The 11,568-nt window shown below is 40.3% G+C and overlaps 1 protein-coding gene across 1 annotated transcript; it reads left to right on the forward strand.

Annotated features, from left to right (window-relative positions):
* The first annotated feature begins 72 nt into the window (after positions 1–72).
* mrpl54 (mitochondrial ribosomal protein L54) lies at positions 73–6,950 on the forward strand. The gene is made up of 3 exons (XM_060940504.1): positions 73–234; positions 597–747; positions 6,488–6,950. The coding sequence occupies exons 1-3, from the start codon at positions 99–101 to the stop codon at positions 6,618–6,620; spliced, it is 420 nt and encodes a 139-aa protein (XP_060796487.1). The 5' UTR covers positions 73–98; the 3' UTR covers positions 6,621–6,950.
* The last annotated feature ends 4,618 nt before the right edge of the window (positions 6,951–11,568 follow it).

The following is an 11,568-nucleotide window of genomic DNA, read 5'->3' on the forward strand; positions in this document are numbered from 1 at the left end:
GTCAAATCCGGTTAGCGACTTGAACAGTGCGCATGCGCAGTACGCATGGCGGAAGTGCTTTGGTCACGTGTCAATGGTTTACAGCATGGTGTAGGAAAATGGCTCTCAGTCTTAGTAACACCCTGAAGATATTAACAGGAGCTCGTCTCCAGTTTTTTAGTTCACACACCCAATTTTGTGTTTGCGCTTCAGTGAATAGTTCCGTTCAGATTCGTGGATATGCTAAAAAAGCCGGTAAGATTTTTTTAAATGTTATTTTTATGCGACGTTTCTAGGTAACGAGCAAATGTCCTGGTACAAATGCATAGCCTAGACCTGACCTTGGCTCACAGAAGATAAATACAACATAAATGCAAGTGATGCATGTTCTATCTATCTATCTATCTATCTATCTATCTATCTAGACACACACTGTATAGATGCATATTGTTGATTTGGTAATGAAGCTGACTGTTAACACGTTAATAAGGAATGTAAAAATTATAATTACGAGGATATTGTTTCAGATTTGAGTGCACGTATTAGTGTATTCATAACACAGCATTTTCTCCATTTGTCTTACTGTAATACATTTATGTTTGATCATGTTTCCTCAGCTGCTAAAGGAAAAGGCATGGTGAAGGATGTACTCAAGGGCCCAGAGGTGTGTAAAGACCCAGTGAGGCTGACCTCATACGCTGTGGGAGCAAACATCTACAAACAAGGAGAAGATCCACCACTAAAACCCAAAGAGGAATATCCAGCATGGTAAAGCATAGCATGACCTAATGAAATCATTTACATTGATTGATTGATGTATGCATCAGAGATGTTGCAAATTTGAAGCCTGCAAAGTTGAAGAAAAAGGGCTGTACGTTATGGAAAGTATCTTAGAAGACATTAATGAGCTTTAGGCCATAACATCAAGGTGAGCCTTGTAAGAGTCTATTAATATTGTGTGGTGATATAGCTTAAAAAAAAAATTAATGCTCTCCTGGTGTATGTTTCTGTGGATTTAAATTATTGTAAAACTCACATAAATTAGTGAATGTACTGGTTCTGTTAAAACCTTTCAGCTAAGTAAACGGTCATGAAAGCATTTAAGAGAAATAATAAAGTTTATCGACATTTTTACAAGAATTCAATACATGCCCTGCTTCTTCCTATGGGAAAATGCTGCTGTTGCTGAAATTTGCATATTGAAACATGATTGGCTCTTATATTGTATGGTACAATAGTCATTCAGTAGTTAGAATTAACAGCATACTTGGATTGTTGTGGATTGTCCATGTTAGCTAGGTTTATAAAACCCCAAATCGGAAAAAGTTGGCAGTATGTTGAAATTAAAACTGAAAACAAACAAACAAAAAGTTCAATTTTGATTCTTAAAACACCTTTCAAAGAAAGTTGGGACGATAAAGCATTTGCCACTTTGTCATGTTGCCATTCCTTCTCACAACACTTAAAAGATGTTTAGGGACTGAAGACACCAAGTGATGAAGTGTTTTTAGGTGTTATTTTGTCCCATTCTTCCTGCAAACAGGACTTAAGGTGTGCAACAATACAGTGTCATCGTTGTCATATTGTCTGTTTCAAAATTCACCGCACATTCTCTATTGGGGACAGGCACCTTCTTCCACAGCCATGCCTTTTGTAATGTGTGCAGAATGTGATTTTGCATTGTCTTGTTGAAATATCCCTGGAGATGATGCCATTTTGAAGGCAGCATATGTTTCTCCAAAATCTCATTGTACTTTTTTGCATTAATGCTCCATCACAGAAGTGTAAGTTACCTTTGCCAAGGGCACTGACACAACCTCATACCATGACAGATCCTGGCTTTTAGACTTGTTGATGGTAACAGGTTGGATGGTACTTTTTTTCTTTGGTCTGGAGCACAAGGCAACTGTTTCTTACAAAAAAGACCTGGAATACTGATTTGTCTGACTACAATACAAGTTTCCTCTGTGTGATGGTCCATCCCAGATGCCTCCGAGCCCAGAGAAGTCAACAGTGCTTCTGGACACTGTTAACATAAGGCTTCCTTTTTTGCACAGTAAAGTTTTAACTGTCATTTGTTGATGTAACTCTGTATTGTAGTGCTTGACAAAAGTTTCCCAAAGTAATCCCAAGCCCATGTGGTTATATCAGCTATAGATAAATGACGGTTCTTGATGCCGTCTGAGGGATTGGAGATCACGAGTGTTCAGTTTAGGATTGTGCCTTTGACCTTGATGCACTGAAATTCCTCCAGATTCCTTGATTTCATTTAATGATATTATGAACCATAGGGGGTGAAATATCCAAATCCTTTCCTCTCTTTCTTTGAGGAACATTGTCTTTAAACGTTTTCAATAATTTTCTCAGGTGGCACAGTGGTGTAGTGGTTAGTGCTGCCGCCTCACAGCAAGAGGGTCCAGGTTCGGGTCCCGTGGCCGGCGAGGGCCTTTCTGTGCGGAGTTTGCGTGTTCTCCCCATGTCCGTGTGGGTTTCCTCCGGGTGCTCTGGTTTCCCCCACAGTCCAAAGACATGCAGGTTAGGTTAACTGGTGACTCTAAATTGACTGTAGGTGTGAGTGTGAATGGTTGTCTGTGTCTGTCAGCCCTGTGATGACCTGGCGACTTGTCCAGGGTGTACAGTGGTGCTTGAAAGTTTGTGAACCCTTTAGAATTTTCTATATTTCTGCATAAATATGACCTAAAACATCATCAGATTTTTCACACAAGTCCTAAAAGTAGATAAAGAGAACCCAGTTAAACAAATGAGACAAAAATATTATACTTGGTCATTTATTTATTGAGGAAAATGATCCAATATTACATATGTGAGTGGCAAAAGTATGTGAACCTCTAGGATTAGCAGTTAATTTGAAGGTGAAATTAGAGTCAGGTGTTTTCAATCAATGGGATGACAATCAGGTGTGAGTGGGCACCCTGTTTTATTTGAAGAATAGGGATCTATCAAAGTCTGATCTTCACAACGCATGTTTGTGGAAGTGTATCATGGCACGAACAAAGGAGATTTCTGAGGACCTCAGAAAAAGCGTTGTTGATGCTCATCAGGCTGGAAAAGGTTACAAAACCATCTCTAAAGAGTTTGGACTCCTCCAATCCACAGTCAGACAGATTGTGTACAAATGGAGGAAATTCAAGACCATTGTTACCCTCCCCAGGAGTGGTCCACCAACAAAGATCACTCCAAGAGCAAGGCGTGTAATATTCGGCAAGGTCACAAAGGACCCCAGGGTAACTTGTAAGCAACTGAAGACCTCTCTCACATTGGCTAATGTTAATGTTCATGAGTCCACCATCAGGAAAACACTGAACAACAATGGTGTGCATGGCAGGGTTGCAAGGAGAAAGCCACTGCTCTCCAAAAAGAACATTGCTGCTCGTCTGCAGTTTGCTAAAGATCACGTGGACAAACCAGAAGGCTATTGGAAAAATGTTTTCTGGACGGATGAGACCAAAATAGAACTTTTTGGTTTAAATGAGTAGCGTTATGTTTGGAGAAAGGAAAACACTACATTCCAGCATAAGAACCTTATCCCATCTGTGAAACATGGTGATGGTAGTATCATGGTTTGGGCATGTTTTGCTGCGTCTGGGCCAGGACAGCTTGCCGTCATTGATGGAACAATGAATTCCGAATTATACCAGCGAATTCTAAAGGAAAATGTCAGGACATCTGTCCATGAACTGAATCTCAAGAGAAGGTGGGTCATGCAGCAAGACAATGACCCTAAGCACACAAGTCGTTCTACCAAAGAATGATTAAAGAAGAATAAAGTTAATGATTTGGAATGGCCAAGTCAAAGTCCTGACCTTAATCCAATGGAAATGTTGTGGAAGGACCTGAAGCGAGCAGTTCATGTGAAGAAACCCACCAACATCCCAGAGTTGAAGCTGTTCTGTACGGAGGAACGGGCTAAAATTCCTCCAAGCCAGTGTGCAGGACTGATCAACAGTTACTGCAAACGTTTAGCTGCAGTTATTGCTGCACAAGGGGGTCACACCAGATACTGAAAGCAAAGGTTCACATACTTTTGCCACTCACAGATATGTAATATTGGATCATTTTCCTCAATAAATAAATGACCAAGTATAATATTTTTGTCTCATTTGTTTAACTGGGTTCTCTTTATCTACTTTTAGGACTTGTGTGAAAAATCTGATGATGTTTTAGGTCATATTTATGCAGAAATATAGAAAATTCTAAAGGGTTCACAAACTTTCAAGCACCACTGTACCCTGCCTTTCACCCGTAGTCAGCTGGGATAGGCTCCAGCTTGCCTGCGACCCTGTAGAACAGGATAAAGCGGCTAGAGATAATGAGATGAGATGAATAATTTTCTCATGCATTTTTGACAAGCTGGAGATCCTCGGCCCATCTTTACTCCTCAAAGACTAGTCCTCTCCTGGATTCTGATTTTGCACCAAATCATGATTTACAATCACCTGTTGACATCACCTGTTTCAAATTACATTATTTAATTGTTTTACCTCATTACTAGCCCTAAATTGCCCTCATCCCAACTTTTTAAGGAAAGTGTTGCAGGCCTGAAATGCAGGAATTGATGTATATTAACAAGTGAAATGAAATTGACCAGGTAAAACATGAAATATCTTGGGTTCATAATGTCTGCAATGAAATACAAATCAAAACTTTTAAAATCACTGCTTTTATTTTTATTTGCATTTTTTCATATCATCCCAACTTTTTCTGATTTGGGGTGGTATACAGTGCTCAGTGTAAATGAGTACACCCCCTTTGAAAAGTAACATTTTAAACAATATCTCAATGAACACAATTTCCAAAGTTTTATATTAAACTTTGACAAGACAAAGTTTAATATAACATCTGTTTAATTTATAACGTGAAAGTAAGGTTAATAATATAACTTGGATTACACATTTTTCAGTTTTACTCAAATTAGGGTGGTGCAAAAATGAGTACACCCCACAACAAAAACTACTACATCTAGTACTTTGTATGGCCTCCATGATTTTCAATGACGGCTTCTCGGCATGGAATGAACAAGTTGGCGACTTTTTGCAACATCAGTCTTTTTCCATTCTTCAACAATGAGCTCTTTGAGTGACTGGATGCTGGATGGAGAGTGCTGCTCAACTTTTCTCTTCAGAATTCCCCATAGGTGTTCGATTGGGTTCAGATCAGGAGACATACTTGGCCACTGAATCACTTTCACCCTGTTCTTCTTCAGAAATCCAACAGTGGCCTTAGATGTGTGTTTAGTCATGTTGGAAAAGTGCACAACGACCAAGGGCACGGAGTGATGGTAGCATCTTTCAGTATAGAGCAATACATCTGAATTCATGATGCCATCAATAAAATGCAGCTCCCTGACACCAGCAGCACTCATGCAGCCCCACATAAGGACACTGCCACCACCATGTTTCATTGTAGGTACCATGCATTTTTCTTTGTATTCCTCACCTTTGCGATGCCATACAGTTTTGAAGCCATCAGTTCCAAAAACATTTATCTTGGTCTCATCACTCCAGAGTATGGAGTCCCAGTAGTCTTCATCTTTGTCAGCATGGGCCCTGGCAAACTCTAGGCGGGCTTTTTTGTGCCTGGGCTTTAGGAGAGGCTTCTTTCGTGGATGGCATCCATGCATGCCATTCCTCTGCAGTGTACGCCGTATTGTGTCACGGGAAATAGTCACCCCAGTTTGGCTTTCTACTTCTTTAGATAACTGCAGTGAACTTGCATGCCGATTTTCTTCAACCCTTCTCATCAGAAGACGCTCCTGTCAAGGTGTTAACTTCCATGGACGACGTGGACGTCTCTGTGAGATGGTTGCAGTTCCATCTTTCTTAAATTTTTGTACCAATTTTGCTACAGTATTCTGACAAGTAAAGCTTTGCTGATCTTCTTGTAGCCTTCACCTTTGTGGTGTAAAGAAATTATTTTCTTTGGGGAATTCTGAAGAGACAAGTTGAGCATCACTCTCCATCCAGCATCCAGTCACTCAAAGAGGTCATTGTTGAACGGAAAAAGATTGATGTCGCAAAATGTCGCCAACTTGTTCATTCCATGCCTAGAAGACTTGGTCCTGTCATTAAAAATCATGGAGGCCATACAAAGTACTAGATGTAGTAGTTTTTGTTGTGGGGTGTACTCATTTTTGCACCACCGTAATTTGAGTAAAACTGAAAAATGTGTAATCTAAGTTATATTATTAACCTTACTTTTTCATGTTATAAATTAAACAGATGTTATATTAAACTTTGGCTTGTCAACATTTTGGAAATTGTGTTCACTGAGATATTGTTTAAAATGTTACTTTTCAAAGGGGGTGGACTCATTTACACTGAGCACTGTATATTATAGTCAGTTCCAGAATTATTGGCACTTTTAGTAAATATATTGGGGGGGGGGAGAATATCTTTGTGGTTAATTAGCTTAATTTTTCACTGAAAATATGAGAGGGTGCCAAAAAGATCTAGAACTGGTTTAAAGTGACACTTGTGAATGTCTCCAGGTTGTTCGAGTTGGAACTTGGTCCCCCCAAAAAACTCCACGAGCTGGATCCAGAGAGCTATGAATACTGGAAGCTTTTGAGGAAGGAGCACATCTGGCGTTTCAATAAACTTCATAAAGGAAAGAAACTCTGAGAAACTCTTGCATACTTATTTAGCTTTGAGGAACTTTCATTGTGACAATAACGGGAAGCAGCCGCCGGATTGATGCAGTTCAGGCCATGATCAACTTTCTGATCTGTTAATCATGTGAAGTGTTTGGTTCTGTCAGACTTGCTTGTCGGTCGACACTTATGTCAAGTGCTCTGTTTATTTATCACATTGCCTCAGGAGCAACTATTACAGAGTCTGCAGGGAAATGTAGTTGGAATGCGCACCAATGTTTTTGTCCAAACATGAAGTGTCTTTATTCAACATCATAATGTTTTTGTATGTAAATAAACTGAACACTGTTTGTTTTTCCTATTCCTCAAGTGGGGTAGTTGGACTTAAATTAATTAATGTAGAATAATGTAATGTTGTAGTACAGATAGAACTGTACTGTGATTGATTGATGATTTCTTTCTTGTACACCAAAAGGGCAGTGTTTTGTGAAAAGTGTGTTAAATTGTGTTTAACACATTTTTCACATTTCCTATAATAACAATAACAAATTTATTTGTTAAGCATTTCATAAAATAGCAAATCAAAAGGTATTTTTCCTCTTAAGCACCCATACCAACCACCTTCAGAATCCTAAATTATTCCCTTAAGCCTCACTCACAACCCGCCGTATGTGCTTCTACGGTAAAAAATTTGGCAAAACCATGCTTGAGACTTGCACGACATTTGCATGTGTTCAGTGCCGTAGAAGGTTGCAGACTGGCCGTGGAGACTTTTGGTCCTGCACATGCAAATTCTACAGGTCTTCCAACAAATCAAGAATGTATACACTACGTACAAGGCCTGTACTCCTTTTGTACGCCTGAACCAAGTCAGCAGCACGGCTAGTAGGGGCTTTTTGCGATGACCGTAAGATGCATGAGTGACGCACGGTCGTTGTATGAGTGACGTGCCTCAGAAGTACTACACAAGTATTCCACACTTGTTATTTGTGTGGCCCAGAAGACAGAAGTACATTTCACTTTCTACCCCTATGTGTGGTCTGCACACGGCGCACGCGACCTGCACGCGACATGAGGGGAAAGACTCTGGGTATATATATTGGGGAGGAACCAAGGAACCGATCGTGTAGCATTGTAGAAGGGAAGATGATTACCTCATTTGCTGTTTTTGAGTACATGTTTAATTTACCGTGCAAATGTCAAATAAAAAAACATGAGTATAAGAGAATAATGCATTTTATTACACTGTAAAAAAAAAAAAAATCCGAACTAAATACCCCAACAGTTTGAGCACTGAAACACACTTTGACTCCGAGCTACTGTCCTACTCCTGCTGAGTAGTGGGATGGGGTGTTGGGATGTCCTTGTCCTCATCACTGAGCATGGCACAATGGCCTGACAGCATTGATGGGATTGCAATGTCCTCACTTCTGGGTGTCATTAGCTGAAACATACATGAAAATCAGCATATGTAATATTAATTACATAAGCATATAGATACTGAAATGAATGTTTAAAGCATGTGTATTTACCTGTGGAAATACCTCTGGCGGGGTGCTGTGCCTTCTGCCGGCTTGAAGACGTACTTCTCCCTGTCCATGCAGCAGGGGCGTAGATAGGATTTTTGAACTGGGACTGAGCTGTCAGCAAATGATTCCATTTTGTGTAAATGCATATATATATATATATATATATATATATATATATATATATATATGTATATACACACACACACTGAAGCTTCAATATACATTAGAATTGTGAGTTTTCTAACTGAATGAACATTGGTAGACAAAGGCCTACCTGGTCAACACTAGCCATACATGATCAAATTGTTATTTGTCTGGTATGTTAATCACGCTCCAAAACTTCATGTCTTCTGCATGTTTTATTTAAACATTTGCTGATCTCAGCAGGATGAAGAATCTCATCACAGAAACTTTAACTGTAACTTCTAACAAAAAGGGAATGTCCAAAAATTAATAACAAAATAAAATTGAAATGATTCACACTCGTGCCTTCATGTAAATGATTAGAAACATAAAACGTGTATGAAAACAGAAGTATAAACACTTGAACAACAGATTCATAAAAATAAAAAGTATTTTTTCCAATAAACAAAACTGATCAAAAAAAAAATTTTCCTTCTGCAGCCAAACAAATTTACCGTCTAGAAGCAGACTCAATAGGTCCCAAAAACATCTCTCCGCCGCTTCCCAGTTTAAAAACTGGGACATCATGGAACATGGAATTCGAAAAAAAATGAACAGTTAATGAAATGAAACAAAAACCCCAACGTTTATGCTGGTAGATGCTAGATTTCAATGCTTTTCCGACTTCAAACTTCCAACTTACGAGTACAATTGAACGCACCATTAGTCGTAGCAGAAAAACCGTTACTATCAAATGGATCGGCTGTGCAGTGTTCTTAACCAGGAATTACGTGGAAAATTGAACACCTTGCTTTCCCAACTCTGCAAGGCTGCTCCAGCCTTTCCCCTTCTTGAATCGGTGTAATGTGGATTGATCACAGACAAGGCTACTGCTGCTGCCACCATTTCAACTTTATGCTGCAATGTAAGTTAGCTTAACTAACGGAACATTTAATCCTCACTTTTTCTACCTATGTTTGGCGCCTTACGTAGGGATGGTGGGTGGGGGGGACAGATAGGGGTCATTATAAATCTGGGGGGGACATGTCCCCCCTGTCCCCAGTGCCATCTGCGCCCTTGCCGTGCAGGGCTCGCCGGTGCTGCTACCATCATCATCAAATTCTTCCTCCTCCTTCCCATCTGCTGTTTCAGGCAGGCAGGCAGGGTTACTTCACTTTTGCTCGCTTCTTCTTGGGTCCCATTTTCTGAACTTTAAAGTGAAATTTTTCAAATTTTTCCCACAAAATATCCAATGTTTTTCAGTCTAAAGACCAATGCAGAATGCTGCAGACACACTGGTTTTATACCCACTCCTGGCTTGCATCACACGCAAGTTATGAGTGATTGTAACGTGTTAATCACATGCTTCACAAGTGCGGCCCAAACTCGTAGCGCAGGAAACTGTTAAAATCCAAATCTCGCACACTCCACACTCACCCAACACGCACTGATCACGTGCGTCAAATATACGCTTCCCATGGGCTAATGGTGCAATTTTTCCCATGCCTCAAGGAAGTCAGGTGTGCAACCTGTACTTTGACAAGTACTTTGCCCATACTCCTCCCCCAAACTTTCCCCCGGGTTCACCGTGATCCTGCGGCATGGCTGCGAGCTACCAAACCCTGTGACCCGTGCGTGTCCAAAACACTTATGGCGTGTTGTGAGCGAGGCTTTACTTATCCTTGAAATCCACTCTGACAAGGAAACACCTGTATTGTAAAGGTCTTTGTTGAAAACCTTCAGGGGTTCCTTCCTAGAGAACAAACTGAAGAGCCCATTCGGGAAGGTGATTTAAGCTTTCTTTGTAAAGAAACGGACAACCTGTTGTATATGGAATAAATGTTTGGGAGCTTGCTGTTACTGGAAAATAATTAGTGACAGATGTTGATGTTTTATTCCTCATGTACCACAGGGGTTTGCCAATGATTAGCATTATTATTAAAGAATATAATTTTTTTTGTTTGTTTCAATTCATAGTTAATCTTGTGTCCTTGAAACTAGTTAGTTCCTGTTCTCATTATGCTGTAGCAGCTATAAGCAGTCATTCTCTCACCAGCCTCAACACTCCTGAAGATATTAATAAGACAAAAAAAAACCCTCCTCATGTTACTGAGAACTTCTCTTTCCTGAAGACTTTCTCGTGTTGGAAAACTAGCTTACAAAGCACTGACACTGCAGACTACTTCTATGTACAGTGGGGCAAAAAAGTATTTGGTCACCAATTGTGCAAGTTCTCCCACTTAAAGATGAGAGAGGCCTGTAATTTTCATCATAGGTACACTTCAACTATGAGAGACAAAATGAGAAAAAAAAAATCCAGAAAATCACATTGTTTGATTTTTAAAGAATTTATTTGCAAATTATGGTGGAAAATACAGTAAGTATTTGGTCAATAACAAAAGTTCATCTCAATACTTTGTTATATACCCTTTGTTGGCAATGACAGAGGTCAAACGTTTTCTGTAAGTCTTCACAAGGTTTTCACACACTGTTGCTGGTATTTTGGCCCATTCCTCCATGCAGATCTCCTCTAGAGCAGTGATGTTTTGGGGCTATCGCTGGGCAACACGGACTTTCAACTCCCTCCAAAGATTTTCTATGGGGTTGAGATCTGGAGACTGGCTAGGCCACTCCAGGACCTTGAAATGCTTCTTACAAAGCCACTCCTTCGTTGCCCGGGTGGTGTGTTTGGGATCATTGTCATGCTGAAAGACTCAGCCACGTTTCATCTTCAATGCCCTTGCTGATGGAAGGAGGTTTTCACTCAAAATCTCATGATACATGGCCCCATTCATTCTTTCCTTTACACGGATCAGTCATCCTGGTCCCTTTGCAGAAAAACAGCTCCAAAGCATGATGTTTCCACCCCATGCTTCACAGTAGGTATGGTGTTCTTTGGATGCAACTCAGCATTCTTTCTCTTCCAAACACAAGTTGAGTTTTTACCAAAAAGTTCTATTTTGGTTTCATCTGGCCATATGACATTCTCCCAATCCTCTTCTGGATTATCCAAATGCTCTCTAGCAAACTTCAGACGGGCCTGGACATGTACTGGCTTAAGCAGGGGGACACATCTGGCACTGCAGGATTTGAGTCCCTGGCGGTGTAGTGTGTTACTGATGGTAGCCTTTGTTACTTTGGTCCCAGCTCTCTGCAGGTCATTCACTAGGTCCCCCCGTGTGGTTCTGGGATTTTTGCTCACCGTTCTTGTGATCATTTTGACCCCACGGGGTGAGATCTTGCTTTGAGCCCCAGATCGAGGGAGATTATCAGTGGTCTTATATGTCTTCCATTTTCTAATAATTGCTCCCACAGTTGATTTCTTCA

Source organism: Neoarius graeffei, chromosome 15 (assembly GCF_027579695.1).
Source record: "Neoarius graeffei isolate fNeoGra1 chromosome 15, fNeoGra1.pri, whole genome shotgun sequence".
NCBI classification, from domain to species: Eukaryota; Metazoa; Chordata; class Actinopteri; order Siluriformes; family Ariidae; genus Neoarius; species Neoarius graeffei.

Coding starts and splice junctions, on each gene's coding strand:
- mrpl54 (XM_060940504.1), top strand. CDS start 99: ATGGCTCTCAGTCTTAGTAACACCCTGAAGATATTAACAGGAGCTCGT. Junction 235..596: donor TGGATATGCTAAAAAAGCCG/GTAAGATTTTTT, acceptor ATGTTTCCTCAG/CTGCTAAAGGAAAAGGCATG. Junction 748..6,487: donor AAAGAGGAATATCCAGCATG/GTAAAGCATAGC, acceptor GAATGTCTCCAG/GTTGTTCGAGTTGGAACTTG.